Source organism: Eleutherodactylus coqui, chromosome 8, assembly GCF_035609145.1.
Source record: "Eleutherodactylus coqui strain aEleCoq1 chromosome 8, aEleCoq1.hap1, whole genome shotgun sequence".
In the NCBI taxonomy this organism is placed as follows: domain Eukaryota; kingdom Metazoa; phylum Chordata; class Amphibia; order Anura; family Eleutherodactylidae; genus Eleutherodactylus; species Eleutherodactylus coqui.
This window is the reverse complement of record NC_089844.1, coordinates 96881814-96900545: the sequence shown is the minus strand read 5'-3', so window position 1 is coordinate 96900545 and position 18732 is coordinate 96881814. Positions and strand designations below refer to the sequence as shown.

Below are 18732 nucleotides of genomic sequence, written 5' to 3'. Positions count from 1 at the left end.
CCCCGCATTCAGAAAGCTATGCTGCGGCGGGGACGAGGAGCGAGCGACAGCCTGCCGGAGCGAGCGACATCCTGCCGGAGCGCGACAGAACGCCGTGGGAGGTGAGTAATAAAAATTTTTTTTTTTTCTCCACTGAATACCGGCGTATAAGGTGACAGTTGGGGGGTCGTCTTATACGCCCCGTCGCCTTATACGCCGGTATATACGGTATATATGAAGAAGAGACATAGTTACAGAATGCAAATATTGATCAGAATAACATACAGTTACAGAATACAAGTATTGATAAAATTTAGAAAGAATTCACTATGACACTATTCTTTTCTATCTCACAAAAGGAGTTACATAAACATTAAGGAAGGTTAAACGTAGTCAAAATTATCGATTTTTGTACTATGTTTGACTAAGTATAGTCTTTAGGTACCCCAAGTAATATGTTTTCAAGACTTTTTTTTATGCATACGCTCAACGGATGGCTAAAACATGCAATGAACATCCCCTAAAGTGTTGGGATTACTAATCCAGAAATGTATTACAGATTATTTATGTAACATTTTTTGGATTTCCAGACTGACTGTAAAACAAACTTTATTAGTTTTTCTATTTAGAGGAGGGATTCATGAGATTCTACTGCTAATATACTGGTTATTGCTACTGTATTATGTCTGATATGTTGTGTAGATATTTACTTTGAACCTGTTGCATTCCAATACTTTACATGCTTTGTGTGTGATATGTGATATCCCTTTTTACTATTCTCTTTTTATTCCCGTTGTCTATATCATTTTTTTTAAACTCATTTTATTGAACACAGTATATGTATAAAAAAGGATTTGACAACTCAATAAAGCATCTTGGCAAAATTTGCATATAAATGTGACTACTGAGTATCTCATTCTGACACTGTAAACAATAAAAAATAGAAAGAACTGGAACCATATTTCAGGTATAAGAAATAAGGCAACAACGTCAATATAGATACTACAGAGTATATGCAGTATAGTAATAATAAAATTAATCTTAGAGTTTACACCCAGGAGGAAGCATTCTTACTAGCTGCAATATTAAGTTTGCACCAGGAACTGTCAATTTCAAAAGTATGATACCTCTATGCTCCAGCCCATACACATCCCACCCATGTACAAAGGAGCATACCCATTAAGATGGCAGGCTTGAATTCAGTTGGGACCTGAGCAACCCAGAAAAGAATTAATGTCAGAGGTGAGTTACACCAGGCATCCCAAACCTTGGCATTTCTTATTTTTATAAACGGTCTTTTCATAAGGTACTTCTGCATTTACAAGTTTCCGACATTGTCCAAGAGATGGAGATTTATCTCCCTCCCACCATAGGGCAATCGTCTTCCTCATCAGAAGTAAAGTTTCTCTGAGTAAAATACGAGAGTGATGAAGTCATGAGGATTCATCAAGTATACCTAACAAACATACTTTGAAAGACTGTGGGCATCGGCCTACCCAGGACATTTGTGAAGGTTTGCACCACTTCCCTCCAGAAGGTCTGAATATGGACACATGTCCACACCATATGCCAGAACTCTGCACCTGGCGTCAAACATCTATGACACTTATTATGCATTAATATGCCCATTTTCTGAAGACAATAAGAAGATAAGTAGCATTATTAGAGATTTTAGATCCCAGAAGTCATGTGTACAGGGCTGAGATAAGTCCATGTGGACCTTGTAATGAATAAATCCCAATCGGTGGATATTGGGATATGGGACAGTCCACTTCAGGGAATTGGCTATTTAAGGCATGTCATAATTGTAAATATCCATAAAAAGAAGATCTTCATAGGTCATACTCCTCCCTCACTTGTTCAGAAGATCTTAGGGTTCCCCCGGAATATATATCTCCTAAAGTTTACAGTGTGCATTTCCAAGAATTGAAAATTTTTCAAGATACAAAGGGAGAGACTCATAATATTGGATGACGTCCCTGGTGGCATATTATACTTGGATCTCCACCTAATGGATAAGGAGCAGTTTTTGTTAGAATACAGTGCAGGCTATTACAATACTAGTAATTATTAGGACATTATAGTTCCAGTGTTTCTGGTGGCACATCACACACACAGTAGCTTGATTACCACACAAGACAAACACAGCTTGGCTCCTCCCTCAGCAGTGACATCACCACAGGTCCTTCAGCCCACCAGATCTCTGTGGTAGGTCAATGTGTTCTGTCCGAACTGCTGAGTTGTAGGAAATTATAGTACTAGTGTTTCTGGTGGCGCAATGTGCCACACAGATCTGTTACATGGTACATGCATTATGATCCTCACATCTCACACACAGCTCTACTACACCCCACAAATCAAACACAAACAGCTTGGCTCCTACCACAGCAGTGACATCCTTTAGCCTACTAGATCTCTGGTGGTGGTAGGTTGTCAGGATCACTGAGTTGTGTCTTCTGAGATAATATAGGCTAACAGTGTGTTACTTTTGTCCTCCCGTTCCAAGAGCCCTAACTGTGTTGTTCTTCTGTCGTCAGACTCTGTGTTTTGTATATGTTGAAGGACCTTCAATGGAGTCACCAGGGGTGGAGCAACAACGTTACCAGGGATGGAGCATAAGAAGCACTCACACACAAACATACAGACAAGTGCTGGTTAGTAGCTTGATAGACCATAAATTGTGGACCTCTTTATAGACCCTAGATAATCACAAAGACTGACAGTAGGTGCCCCATCCACTCCTAAAAGTATAACTACCCAGCTACAAAATATACATAAAGATCAAGCAATGCCATCCCCTCCTGGGTTTTAGGCCTCTGCAGAGTTGCAATACTAAGCTTATGTCTCAAACTCCCTCAAATGAAAGATCTAATGGTCAACTGCAGATGGGGAAAAAAAGTTTTAGAGATGAGGCTGGCGGCAAGTAGATTTAACACAGTTTATGCACAGCTCTGACATGGAGCCAGATTCTTTTATCACTTGAATCACTCTGGATAGTGTTGAAGTGAAATTGGAAGCCTGAAGGGTAACAATTAACAAAACTTTAAAAAAAACTTTGACATGTCATTCTGACATATCAGAAGTTTTGACCGGTGGGGGTCCAGGTGCCCCAACTATTCACTAAAATGAACTGTTGTAGACATGAAGATTAGTTAGCGTAAAATGTCTATTGATTTGTAATAAACTAGAAGTATTACGCAGCTGTAGTGATTTAACTCTGTAGAGGCTAATGGATGCATAATTTCATTATGGTAATTGCTGGACAATGGCATGGTGAAAGATGTGTGTTTTATAACTTCAGCCTAATATAAAGCTCTACTGCATAAGGAAGGAGTTAAATCACATTCCATTACTGAAGAAGTGTATCCAGCCCCTCCTCCACTCTCCAACTTCTCAGACAAAGAAAACTACTTTTAACTGACCACATGTTGATAGAACAAAGACTGGTTTACACACTGGACTTGAGAGAGAGGTGTGGGGAGGAAGGCGGGGAATTCTATATGACCCAGCGAATAAGAATATGTATACGTTACTGATGCAATCTGTTAAACGCCCATAAAGGGCAGGTATTGTGTGTTTCAATAAATTGAGGCTTTTGGGCGTTGTATGCTCAGAGCCATATTGGACATGAGACTGATATCTTGCGTCTAACTTGGGCAGTGTGCGCATTCTGTATTACACAATTAGGAAGTTAGAGAATACCCTGAAGCCTGCTGGAGAAAAATATGATCCAGCACAGAACAGGCAGAAATATTCATCTGAGAGCTGTTCCCTTTTGGCTGTTTCTGTCACTACTCGGAGCAGTGTACAGGCTTCATAAAAAAAGCCTGTGGAGTCTGTACACCACTGATCACAGCTAAATAGTCATAGCACTCAGCTAAATGCTTCCTCCCATTCATTTAGTGATTGTAGGGGTTCTCAGCAACCGGACCCCACCAATCAAAGCTTCTGACATGTCACTAAGATGTCAAAAGTTTTTAAAAAGTTATTTATACTTTAATGATAGCATGTACACGTTGTACTTTTTAAATTTGAGATAGTTTAATAAACTCAGATTTAGCAGTAATTGACATTATCCCCATTAGTTCTGCAAGAATGTTCTGTAAGAGTATTGCAGGCATTATACTATTGATGCTCTCTCCACTCTGTGTTTTATTTTCTGAGCAAATAACATGTACCGATAAGGGGTCAAACAAAGGTTAGCAAGTCGAATAAGAGGAGTGAAACAATGGAGAGGCCTGTGCCTCTTGAAGTCATAGTAGGACTGAAGTGGAACCCACTTCTCATCTTCTACTTCATTGCTGACATTTCTCAATTAGAACATCCATTTTTCTTTGCTCATTCTACTCTTTTAGTCCCCTGCAAATCTATTATTTCTAGTTCACATTGTCTCTTAAAGAGACATTCCCATGATTTTTCTTCATTTATTATACAAGTAACCCCTCCAGTATATATATATATATATATATATATATATATATATATATATATATATATCCCTCCAGCTGGAATTACCTTGCTTAGTTATTCCTTTCTATCTGAAAAATTCCCTTCAGTTGGGTCATGTGATCTCATGTTGACCACATGGGAATTGCTTGGCTCTTTGTTCTTTCAGGAGGTCATCAGAGCCCAGTCACCAGAACTTTCTGTGTGATGAAATTACATGTACAGTACCACATATGCTGTTCTCATGAGGAGAGACAGTAACTCCTATCACACATTACTGCTGACACCGTAATTAGAGGCTTCTGTCATACCAATATAATTAAGAAGATAATAGTTCATCCTTTATGACTGTATAATCTTAAACTCATTTAGGTGAATGTTGATGTTGATAATATTTACACTGTCCTCCTAGCAGGCAAAGATGGGCATAGGATTAATAGCAAAATACACAGTGAAAGTAGCATCAAGATGGTGTTTGATAAGCATCAGACAAGAGGCTGCACTGCATGGAAGAGACTGCAATATACATAGGAGATATGCAAAGTGTGACAGGCGATCAGGTGAGCGGTACAGGCATGGAAAAATGTGTTAAGATTATTATAAATGATGCAAACACCAAACATGATCAAGGATTAGAATTATCATTCCATTTTATTTTCATCAGTTAAATAGAATGATAAATCTCCCTGCATTTTCAGTGTGACAGAGTGGAGAAGACTGTTCATGCTGCTGGTCTAGAGGAGCCATCACCAACATAGACATAGTGGTGCTGGCTTCCCTTCTTATCACCAGCTAGATAGAGTAGGGGGGCCACATACATGTCAGAGGTGTAGCTAGGTTTTCCAACTCCAGGGGCAAATATTCAGCTTGGTGTCCTCACCAATTAATGAATTAATCTAATGTAACTATTTTTTTCCTACATTGTGAAGTCAGGATCTGGACATCTGAGGCCAGGCTCACATGCGTACTTGCTGCGTGACTCCACACCCCATGCACTATATTGGCATGTATGTGTGCACAATATGCGCCAGAATAGAACATGCTGCACTTTTTGCACAAGTAATACACACATTGAATCACATGTTGCACGTGGGAAAATTGCACGCATGATGTGTTAGACAATAATCCTATATGAGACCGGCTTGAAGGTAAGGGCTCACTCACACAGATGTATATGTCCCTGGTATTTTTCAGCATATGTGCTGTGTATGTTAAATCTCCATAGACTATATTGTTGCGCATTAGGCATATAATAGGCACAAAATCAGGACATACTGTGTTTTTTTCATGCATGTAAGAAAACACAGATGTGAGTGGCCCAATAAAAATCAATGGGCTTTTAGCACTGCACATTATGTGTGTGCTATGGGAATAAATCATATTCCAGAAGATTTCACTGGTTTGCTCCAGATTGGTTATAATGAGAAGCTTCATTCATGAATATATGTATTTGAACTCACGGATGCTCTCCGTCAACCCCCATAACCTTCTGGTTTATTGGAAGGAAGTAGAATACAGTTATACTGAATATGACGCACCAATTACTTGCATGCCCCTCCCAACATCATAACAATTCATGATTGACTTAGTATGTAATGACGCTAATGATTAACATATGTTTACGCCCCAGGTGTATGTTGCTATGTGAACATGTAATTCCTATATACCCAAGTAGCATAGACTTTATTAATATTCCAATCTGGAGCAAGGAATCCAAGGGAGGAAGGAAGGAGCAGCCCCCCCTCCACCTTATGAGTGGTGGGCATCGCAGGTCTTTCTCATAAGAAAGACATCTGTAGACCTTGTTAAGTCCCGGATAGGCTTATATAAGGAGCACATTGATATTTTTATTACTACAACATGTGTGAAAAATACGCGTGTAATACGCGGGTGACATATGCCCGTGTGAATGAGCCTTAAGATTCCACAGTGGAGCTTCTGGGCAGCAGTAATGCTGCTGAACAGCACGTTCACATTTTGTGTGTCTGGCCTTAAGCCTATCGCAGATTCTATTTTTTATTTGGCGCTAGGAAAGCTGAATTCAATATTCAAATCTCCCCTTCCTCTCTTGTATTTGGCAAGCCTTTGGTATACCAGAGGACAGGAAATCCCTTCTCCCGGTGGCCATAAACTGGCTAATGACAAGGAGATGCTAAATTGACCCCATGCTGGTGTGGAGTGACACTTTCCTTCGTTCACACAGCCAAAGCGGTGCCAACTTCACATCAGAAGGAAATCTTTTAATAAAGGATATTTGAGTGTATATAGGTATGAATTATATTTTCAGAATTGGGCTGGCCAGCTGATCAAACGCATCTACACGCCTTGAGGCTCCTGAACACCTAGAGCTGCATATCTGGGAAAATATGGAAGTGAACCCATCCGTACATGGGCTCAACACGTGTGTAAAATCATATGCCAGGCCCAAATTCATAATCAGAGGCCCGCCCGCTGAGATATGATTGAAAATGGAGAATTATGATTTTTCCACCAAGGATGCAGGACTCAACCCCACCCCCCCTGAATGACATCAGAGGGGGCGGGGGAAGGAGTGTTCTGAGGGACCCTTTATAATGTGGGACCCCACAGGCTCCAAATTGTCAGATAGTACAGAGATATGCCTCGGCATATGGCTGTCGCATTCGCTTCAGTGACTCTGTTTTGTTGTGTATTCATACTGTATTTCCTTATGCTCCCATGTAATAACCTTTTTTTGTATATCTTTGTACATATCAGATATATTGCACTGCTAGAACTTTTCTAGATTAAAAATCTGCAATTTAAAAGTCAGCCTTGTCCATTTTAAAAGCGAATCATAACTCCGTAGATTGTGTTCATAATTCATAAATCGGGTTCCAGTTTACCGATAATGAAATTAGTGGTGGCAGTGTTTATTTGTAGGAGTATTGTTAGAGTTCTGGCGTGTGTTAGAACAGATCAGGTGGATGATTTGAGCTTTCGCTTCACATGCGTGCTGAAGTCCGGAAAAGCTGGGTACAAATCTGCCTGTATTCTAATGACTTCAAGCTTGCAATACGGCTTGAGTGATCGAGAACAGAGGCAGGATTGATAAGCATTGGCCCTTCCCCTCTCTTCTCCTGTTTGCTACGTGACAGGCACAGTTTGTAAACTAATTTTTTTTTCTTGGCCATGTGGTTTTGCAGGTAAAATTTTACCAGAAAACTTGTGGTGCCATTTAACAACCAATTTGAATCCACAGCAGTATCTCAGCCACGCTGCACTGTGACCCTACTCTAAACCCAATGGTGTAACTAAAGGCTCATGGACCCGGGTGCAAAAATTCATTTTGGAGCTCCTCTGAAAAACTTCTTTTCACAGCTGCTGGCTATATTCTACCTTTATCTTTACACTGTATTGTGTTGGATTTTTTTATGCAGATCTCAATGAAAATTTGCATGTTTGCCATGAATTTGTGATGTAGATCTTTATTTGTTAGGGCTGCAAATCTGCAGGTGGATTAGGCCCAGTCCTTTAGCAAAATCTGCTTGTGGATTTTCCAATGCGGAATCCACATTAAAAAGTGACATGTCACTTCTTTTTTCCTGGATCATGGATTTCAAGTCCAATTGAGGAAAAAAATGTGCATCTTATAAACTACAGTGAGGATTTCCAATTAAAACTAATGAGACTTCAGATGCGGATTTCACTGAAGATTTGATGCACAATCGGTGCAGATTCCATTGTCAAATCCGTGGCAAAAAATGCGGTGTGATTATGGCCTTAGGTGACCTGTGCCATCTACCAGGAATGTTGCTGGGGTCTTAAAAGATCAGGGGCACAATCCCAACATATATGATCCCATCCTTCTCCTGCGCAGTAATAGTTCCATTTTATACACTTCAAAGGCATAGTACCCTCCTGTGTGCCCACTCCACGGGAATGGTAGTCCCACCGTGTTAAATCTCTCTTACCTGTAAAGAAGACATTTTTATTTCCCGTACTGAATAAAAAACTGCAAGAAGCTCCCTCGACAGCACAGCCTAGAGTCTGACTCCTCCCACATGACTGATCACATGCGTATGACATCATCAAAGGTCCTTTTGCTCCTTTAGCAGCTCTCCTATACATATGACTGGTCACATGATCATCACACCAAAGGTCCTTTTGCTCCTTTAGCAGCTCTCCTATACATATGACTGGTCACGTGATCATCCCACCAAAGGTCTTTTAGCCCACAAGGTGGTGTCTTCTTGTGCTCTCTTCAGTTCTTCAAAACAGCCGATTGCTGCTGTGGCAGCTGCTCCACACACACACACACAGCACCTCTGTAATCAGCAATTAGCTCTTTATTCACTAACAGGGGCACTCTATGTGTGGAGAAACTGTTGCAGCAATCAGATGATTGACTCCTTTGACTGGTGGCTGGGATAATACCCTCTGTCTTGCCCTCTCATTGGGCCCGGGGCATATACCCTGCCTTTTCCCTCATAGCTGTGCCTCTGGACAAATGCTGGGTGTGGTGCCATCAAGCAAAGTATGGCACATGGCATACTCACTTCCCCATCCAATAAGTATTAGACAATCCTTGCTGTAAGGGCGGCTGGAGCAGGGGAGTGGCAAGGATCAAGTGTCCATGTAGTAACCGCATTCTCCTGTTGGGGGTGCGATTTGCACCCCTGCCTGTGGCTGTGGAGGGAGACAAGTGTAAAGAGGGCTGATATTCTGACAAGTGAGACCTGATGAAGTTTAAGAACAGAGTTCCATGGTCTTATGATACATAGTGAAAACACAGGCAGAGCATTCACCTATAAATGAAAAGTTCAAAGTTGTTTCTTAAAGGCGCAGAAAACTTTTTCACAAGAAAAAAAACTGTAAATACAAAGTTCCACAGCATGTTGATGAATCCTTTCTGTAAGCTGGTTAACATATGTTTCAAAGGGATTGTACACTTTGGACAATCTCTTTCTGTTTGACAGCTCCTGTAATGGTAAGCTACCCCACGGGTTCTAAACAATCAGATGTAATATTTAGGCAAACCTGGTAGAAAGCGTTTAATTTCACTGCAGTTTCATCCAGTAGAAATGATGCCTTATATATTGTAATCAATAGCTGGTTCTTCCATAGAGAGAGATAATCTTTATAGCTACTCTCTACTCTGACTCCCAGATGAGGGTCAAGAATGGAAGACCCCCTACTAATATTAGCTCTGAATTCCATAATAAAATATTTGAAAATAGGTATTGAAAAACAGACAACCCCTTTAAGGTCACATAAAAACAAATGATTCCTATTGTGATTTCATCCCAAAACAAGATTATATTCTGTATCTATCTATCTATCTATCTCTCATATCTATCTATCTATCTATCTATCTATCTATCTCATATCTATCTATCTCATGTCTATCTCTCTCTCTCATATCTATCTATCTATCTCATGTCTATCTATCTATCTAATATCTATCTATCTATCTATCTCATGTCTATCTATCTAATGTCTATCTATCCATCTATCCATCTATCTATCTATCTATCTATCTCCTATCTATCTATCTATCTATCTATCCATCTATCTATCTATCTATCCATCTATCCACCTATCTATCTATCTATCTATCCATCCATCCATCCATCTATCTATCTATCTATCTATCTATCTATCTATCTATCTATCTATCTATCTATCTATCTATCTATCTCATGTCTGTTTATCTATCTGCAATAATCCCGTATTTACCTGGTTTTAACTGTGCTTAAATTTCTTTTACGTTCTTCAGCAGATAAAACACTTTCAATGTTCCTAAATTTGTCTGTGTTGGTTCTTCTTTAGATTTTACTTGACATATCAAAAATCACGCTTCTGTCCCATATTTACAACAGTTCATGAACACAAGGAGCCTTATGATGTTTAATTGTCAAGAAACCAGATACATGTACTGAAGCTTTTAATGAAGATTTTTATTTGTAAGGCATTTGTATCAAACAAATTAATGTATATATGTATGCAAGTCTAACTTAAAATGGAATGCAGGACAACTATTCATTTCTTTCAATGTTCGATACAATTAATGATCTGAAAAAATGAAATATTATTTTGCTTCACTTCTATTTTAAATTACTTCCTCTTGATTCTTCTTTTCATACTGCTGAGTAGTCTAGATTCTCTTTTGTCTACTTGGAAACCTATTAACTGTTGAATAAGTTCTTTCTGATCCGGTAAAACAGACCTTCGATTGTGAGAAAAGGTTTCTGAAAGATAAGAGTTAACACAATAAAGCCATTTTCACGTGTCCTCTAGATACGTCATCGATGCATCTGGGGCTTGCTGGGCATCTGAACAAATGTAATTATTGCAAGTCCCACCTGTTATGATACACTGAATTCCCATGAAATACATATATGGTAGTCATGTAACCATTTGTCATACTGTTTCTTTTAACTTATTGTTTTTATTGCACTTTGATAATAACTTTTTGCCACCATGTTGGTATTATTTTCTACTGTTCATAACACCTTTAGGCCTTAGTCAGACGGGCGTTTTTTTGCGCGATTTGCGCATGCGCATGCGTCCAGCGATTTTTTAAAACCATTGCTTTGCAATGGTATCGGACACATGAGCGCTTTTTATGCGCTCGTCCGATAAATTATAGAACAGAAATCGCAGATCGCACCTATCTGCGATCTGCGATTCCTGTTCTCTTCTCTATATGCGCTCAATGGGGCCGACGGCAGCAGCGCCGACCCAATTGAGAACATATAGAAGACAAATCATTCTTCTCTGCCACAGCTGTAACAGCTGTGGCAGAGAAGAACAATGTTTGCCCATTGAATTCAATGTAGCCGGCTTGAAAGCAATGGGCTGCCGGCGTGCGCGGGATGAATTGTCGGGAAGGGCTTAAATATATAAGCCCTTCCCTGCAATTCATCCAGAAAAGTGTTAAAATAAAAAAAATATACATACTCACCTGCTCCCGGCAGCCGGAGTTCCGTGTGGAACTCTGACTGCCGGGAGCAGGTGAGTATGTATATTTTTTTTATTTTAACACTTTTCTGGATGAATTGCAGGGAAGGGCTTATATATTTAAGCCCTTGCCGACAATTCATCCCACACTCGCCCGCAGCGCATTGCTTTCAATGGAGCCGCTGTATTGCCGGCTCCATTGAATGCAATGCGCTGGACAGCTCCGGCCCGTTTCTAATGAAACGCGGCTAGGAGCAGATTTTCGGGCGATTTTCGGGCACCGGTCACGCGATTTGCGGATGCGCATCCGTCATGCGATCCGCAAATCGCGCGAAAAAACTAAGGCCTTAGTCTACCTGGTTGAAGCATGTGTTAAATTCTGCCACTTTTATAGCAAATTTAGTCTTTGCTCATACTAAAAGTTATGAATAGAAGTGAGAAAAACTATGTAAATTTGCTTCAACGGTATTTTGCCTATACTGGAGCCATGTGTCCACAATTTAGACTGAAATAAGTATCTTTATTAATACATTTCAGTTTTCATTGTCCTAAATGCAGGGAAAAGGCTGCATAATTGAGAATTCAATCACATCTAGACATAAAAATATATGGCGGAAATTTACAATATAATGTATTTTAACAAGATTGGGTTTCGAATAGAGATGAGCGAGCATACTCGCTAAGGGCAATTACTCGAGCAAGCATTCTCCTTAGCGAGTGCCTGCCCGCTTGGAAGAAAAGGTTCGGGTGCTGGCGGGGGGTGGGGAGTGGCAGGGGAGAGCGGGGAGGAACGGAGGGGAGATCTCTCTCTCCCTCTCTCCCCCCTTACTCACTCCCGCAACTCACTGCTCACCCGCGCTGGCACCCAAATCTTTTCTTCCGAATCTAGCAGGTACTCGCTAAGGACAATGCTCGCTCGAGCAATTTCCCTTAGCGAGTATGCTCGCTCATCTCTAGTTTCGAACAATTAGGAAGATTTGCTTTTCAATGTTTGTTTCACCTTTTAAAAACTAGTATATGTGTCAGAATTTTTCATCACATAAATAATCATATTAGAATCATGATTCAAAACATGTATTGTCAACCACATAAACTACACTAAAGATATGATTTCAAAAACTGGCAGAATTTGTACATGGTAAGATGCTGTTATGTTATGTTGTACATTTTAACCCTTTCCAATCCACTGTCTGACGTCTGAAGACATTCTGATTGAAGGCTGTACAGCTCCGATGTTGGAAGACGTCCAGCAGGGTATTCTTACTGTATATTACTGGCCGCTCTGTTGTCGGGGGCCTCTTCTGCATGTCCCATACCACAGTACTGGCTCTAGCCAGCAGACAGTGCCATTGTATAATAGCAGAAAGAGAAAGCCCCCTAGGAATCGCTGGATCCAAAATGGGATTGCAAAGGGTTAATACCCTGACGTGTTATATTGTGTTGTCAGGCTCAAATGCTCAATTAGATTGATTACAACTGTTGTAAAAGTTAGACTTTTTTCACGCAGTGTCCTTTTTACAATGTTGTGAATTTCTATCTTGGGGATCTGTCTAGATTGCCGAAAAGGATATTCTGATGGAACCCTGGGTGGAACCATAAATTTAAATGTGTCAAACGAAGACAACTTTAGTTTGACATGATTTCCTTATTAGACACTGTTTAGTCCTCCAAAAATGACGGAAAGGGATGGAAAACGATTTCAAAAAACGGACCAATTTTTGCATGTATGTTCTCTACATACATCAATCATCAAAATATATCTGTAGTTTTATTGCTCCTGTGCTTTCACACAGGACAGAGGTGGAATGCATTAGAGATCTTTTCCAGCTGCTTGCCTGCATTCATAGTAAAGGCTTTTTTACACAGAATGATTATCGTTCAAATGAGCGAAAATGAATGATAATCTTTCAGTGTAAATGCAGCCAATGATCGAATGACGAACGATAAATTGTTCACTTTTTGTTCATCACTTATTTTATACAGGTATAACAATCATCGTTGAGTAATCGTTCAGTTGTTCTCATTTACTCATAGGGTATGTTCGCACAGGGCATTTTTGCCGCAGAATTTTCCTGCAGAATTTCGCTCCGCCTGCAGCCGCTAATCCTGGGATTGGCCAGCCATGTGAACGAGATTTGTCAAAAATCTTGTCCACACGGGGTGGACAAGCCATCGCGGCAATGCCGGCATTAGCAGGCATTGCGGCAAGGATTCCTGGGATGCAGCATGTCAATTCTTTTTTCTTTTTCTGTTGCGGCTTCACTCCTCTCTATAGGAGGGACGGTTGTAATGGAAAAGCATGCAGCGAAGCAACTCCAAAACCTGCGGCTAAGTGCCACGGGTTTTGAAGCTGTGCTTATCCCGCAAAAATCTTGCGTTTTTTCGCTGTGGCAAAACCGCAAGATTTTCACAGCAAATCTGCCCTGTGTGAACCCAGCCGTACAGTGAATGTGAACGACTGAACGAGTTCTTGCTTGAATGAGCCAACCATGTGCCTGTATAAACAGGCTGCCTATTCACTGAAAAAGCCAAAAATACAATACCTGAAGGTCTGCAAAGCAGACACGGTCGCATAGGCACGATCGCCATAAGGCAGGCACAATCGCCACCGGCACAATCGCCGTAGGGTAGGCGCAATGGCCTTAAGCCCTGAAGATATGTAGTCAGCCAGACAATAATGTGTGGAGGAGCAGCTTGTTCCTGGCAGGCTAATATGCAGTCACCCACTCATCCCAGCCCAGTTTGGGGAGGAGTGACTGCATATACTAATAGCCTGCACATGTGAACGATACCAAAGATGTCAGCCATAGATGGGTGGTGACCCACCATACAGGATATCAACCCTGGCTGATATGACAGCGGGTTGCCCTGTATCTCCAAGGTGGGCCACACTGGCTGACATCTTGGGCTCCCCCACCAACTAGCAAACTACATACAAAGATACTAATGCATACTAATAAAATGCGGGTGTTGGTACTGCATTTTGGCCAAAACGCATAGGCTGACGGACCGCGTCGAGGTCACACCGCTTCCGTCAGTACCTACGCTAACTCACAATAAATTACATAAAATCACAGAGGTGAGGAAAAAGAAAAAAAAAAACACATATTCACTGAAAAAGCCAAAAATACAATACCTGAAGGTCTGCAAAGCAGACACGGTCGCCATAGGCACGATCGCCATAAGGCAGGCACAATCGCCACCGGCACAATCGCCATAGGGCAGGTGCAATGGCCTTAAGCCCTGAAGATATGTAGTCAGCCAGACAATAATGTGTGGAGGAGCAGCTTGTTCCTGGCAGGCTAATATGCAGTCACCCACTCATCCCAGCCCAGTTTGGGGAGGAGTGACTGCATATACTAATAGCCTGCACATGTGAACGATACCAAAGATGTCAGCCATAGATGGGTGGTGACCCACCATACAGGATATCAACCCTGGCTGATATGACAGCGGGTTGCCCTGTATCTCCAAGGTGGGCCACACTGGCTGACATCTTGGGCTCCCCCACCAACTAGCAAACTACATACAAAGATACTAATGCATACTAATAAAATGTGGGTGTTGGTACTGCATTTTGGCCAAAACGCATAGGCTGACGGACCGCGTCGAGGTCACACCGCTTCCGTCAGTACCTACGCTAACTCACAATAAATTACATAAAATCACAGAGGTGAGGAAATTTATTGTGAGTTAGCGTAGGTACTGATGCATTAGTATCTTTGTATGTAGTTTGCTAGTTGGTGGGGGAGCCCAAGATGTCAGCCAGTGTGGCCCACCTTGGAGATACAGGGCAACCCGCTGTCATATCAGCCAGGGTTGATATCCTGTATGGTGGGTCACCACCCATCTATGGCTGACATCTTTGGTATCGTTCACATGTGCAGGCTATTAGTATATGCAGTCACTCCTCCCCAAACTGGGCTGGGATGAGTGGGTGACTGCATATTAGCCTGCCAGGAACAAGCTGCTCCTCCACACATTATTGTCTGGCTGACTACATATCTTCAGGGCTTAAGGCCATTGCGCCTGCCCTACGGCGATTGTGCCGGTGGCGATTGTGCCTGCCTTATGGCGATCGTGCCTATGGCGACCGTGTCTGCTTTGCAGACCTTCAGGTATTGTATTTTTGGCTTTTTCAGTGAATATGTGTTTTTTTTTTTCTTTTTCCTCACCTCTGTGATTTTATAAACAGGCTGCCCAAGCAAACAAGCGAACTCTAACATGATTTGCGCATTTACTCGTTCAAACAACAAATTGGCAGGTCTAAACTGACCCTAAACATGCAGTCATTCATAGATAAACAACTACCTGTTTATACGAGTCGACAGTCGCTTGGTTTTTAGGTGAGCTAAAAACCAAGTGACTCCTACAAGTGAGTGATATTTGCTCACCCGCCCTTTTAGGTGCCATGTTTATAATGGATAACAGTTGCCCATAACTGTATTTTTAAACTATTGCTTGGGCAACTATTGGCCCATGTAAAAGAACCCTAAGCTTGGCATGAAGGTGTCATGTACTGTAAGTAATTAATCGTAGCTCTCACTGTTAGCTAAGCAAAGCTAAGCTCTTACTGAAGATAATATATATATATATATATATATATAATGTTATTACAGAACTTGTTTGAACAGAAATATGTAAACTTAAATGGACTAAAAAATCAAAAAATGGAAACAGGTGAGGCTATTTTAAAAAAGACAAGCAAAAAATTGACCAAAAGGGGCTAACCTTTTAGAACAACCTTATTAGAACAAATAGAGCAGGAAATTTGTGCTCAGCATCCCACCCTACTAACCAACGAAGACCCAGTGCAAAGACTCTAGAAGACTGAATGCAATAATGAATTACATGTTTGCCAAACTAATTGAATGAATGTCATGTAATGCTATTGTGTTCCTGTAGGAGCTGCTACAAGTAAATGTCTAAGTGGTTTCTTCACAATGATGCCACCAGTAGCAAAAGCCAATAATACCTGGTACTTAGAGAATATTACGCCAGGGTAATGCTAAATTATTTTCATTTGTCACCAGTATACAGTATATTTATAAATCCACAGCATGCAAATAAACTATTAAGAGGCCATAACACATGTATTTTGTCATATCACAGTTTATTATCTTGTTATATTTCACACATGTGGTAATACCCATGCCAAGCACTAGATATTTATATGCTGGATGTATATTACATGTGTTGCAGCTCCTTCGGCCACATCTCAATGGACTTACTTGATGTGAACTGTGAAACAAAATTGGTTATTTTCTTCCCCTCTTCTTTCAACTGCCTTCTGCCTAGGCCGTGTGTTCTGGAGAGTACACAGTCCACATAGATATCCCAAAAAAGTTGTGCAAGGTCCCAAAACAGAATACCATGCTTAAAATTGTCAGATGATTTCAGATATATCATGAAGTCCCAGAATCCAGCCACCGAATCAGCTATCCGGGGCTTTTTCATCTCCAGTAGGACTGCTGTTGATGTCTCCCAGCATTGAGGATCTGCACGACCCAGAGCAAGTGGGTCAACTTGACCATGACAACAGATGGTATGAATGCAAAATATTCCCAGGAAAAGCAGTGAATGTGTTAGCTGCATGCTATAGTATGCTTGTCCAGTGCGTCCAGTGCTCATGTCCCTTCCAATGCTCTTTAAATAAAAATACACAAACAAGAAGATATTAGGGGAATTACAACATTGGGACGAAAAATCATTCATGTATACTACTTTTTTCTCTTTTTTCCTAATTTTTCATGCTTCCATGTAATGGGAGCTAACATAAGTAAAGAAAATGCAAGAAGAGATCAGGTTATCATGGAGGCACAAACACAGACATTCGATTTACAGGTTGTGGGAGTGGGTTAACCTATGACTTCATCACTTTCTAGAGGCTGCTATGACATATGACATTTCTTTGTTCTTTGTCTCCATTTCAGTTGCCATAATAAACACACACCCTGCAATACTGTCCATACAGACAATAAAAGAAGGAAGTGTATGCCTCCAAGGGAAGGTTTGCAATGTAAGTACACAATTGAAAAACTTCTGATACGTCAGAAGTTTTGACAGTTGGGGTCTGCCCCTCACTGATCGCTAATGCAAACAAGCAGAAGCCCTTGCCTTCTTCATGGCACCCCCGACAGTGAGGCGTTTGACTGCACTGGCAAGTGAGCATGCACGCTGCCACTCCATTTAAATGGGACTTCCCAAGATACCCGAGCGCTTGTACCTCGCCATCTCCGGCAATCCCGCTGGAGCTGTGGTTGCTATGCAAAACCCACTACTTAATTTAAGCTCCTCCTCACTGCAGGGAATGCAATGAGAAAGAGAGGGACATGGAATCCTCATTCTCTGGATCAGTCAGAATAAAAGTGATGGGTAGGTGATAAAAGTCAATTCTGATGCAACCCATTAAATGGGAAAGTGACCTAAAGACAGGTGCATAATAACAATTCTAAATGCATTTTGAATTGATTTGGCATTTTAAATGTGCCATATATACTATCGAGATATTTTTTTCTAAATATGACTCTTTGGAATTACCTGCATTCCTGCACTGATAACTAATAAAATGAGATGTGTAGTCTGTTTTTTAAACCAGAATAAGGGCTCAGTCACATGGGCGCATCGGCACCCGTACACCGGCGCCGATGCGCCCGTGTGACTGACAGTTAGAAGACGGCCGTACCTGAAGACGGACGTCTCTCTGCAGCGCTGATGAAAGAACACATGATCGGCAATGAAGCCAGTCACATGTTCTTTCCTCCGGCGCTGCAGAGAGACAGCCGTCTTCAGGTACGGCTGCCTGCTACTTGCAGTGACACGGGCGCTGATGCGCCCATGTGACTTAGCCCTTATAGATGAGCATAATCTGACTAAACTAATAGCAAACAAACATGTACCAACCATGTTTTTTTAACGAAGCACATTGGGAAAACATCCACAGTGCAGGGAGAAAAGGTAGGTGTACATCTATGTTAATTACTTTTTCAAGAGCTAATTGGCAAAAGTTGTTTCGATTAAGATGAGACTGCAATTGTGGGTTTCACAGGTGCTTTGCCTATGAAATAAAAGGCACACAAAGTTGGTTTATTAATCAATCTGTTCTTCGCATAAAGCTGGAAAAGACTACAAAAGAATTGCTAAAGATCTGAGTGTACATTAAATCAGTTACAACAATTATCACTCTAAAAGCACAACAGGCAATCCAAAAAGAGGTGACTCAAGGGTAACATCAAAAGACCAACAAAAGATTCTACGAACTTAAAAAAAAGATGTGTCCATTATTAGAAGAACACTGAACAAAAATGGTATTCATGGAAGGATGCTAAAAAGAAAACTACTGCTGTCCAAAAAAAAACGTGGTTGCCATCTCACACACTTTCACAC

General features: G+C 41.0%; 1 protein-coding gene across 1 annotated transcript; it reads right to left on the bottom strand.

Annotated features, from left to right (window-relative positions):
- Nucleotides 1–1226: 1226 nt before the first annotated feature.
- On the bottom strand, nucleotides 1227–18386 carry FAM237A (family with sequence similarity 237 member A). Its single transcript, XM_066577812.1, has 4 exons — nucleotides 18329–18386; nucleotides 16578–16992; nucleotides 10505–10634; nucleotides 1227–1386 (listed from the first exon to the last, which is right to left on the bottom strand). Exons 2-4 carry the CDS (start codon nucleotides 16975–16977, stop codon nucleotides 1227–1229), a joined length of 690 nt encoding a protein of 229 aa, XP_066433909.1. The 5' UTR covers nucleotides 16978–16992; nucleotides 18329–18386.
- Between the last annotated feature and the right edge of the window lie 346 nt (nucleotides 18387–18732).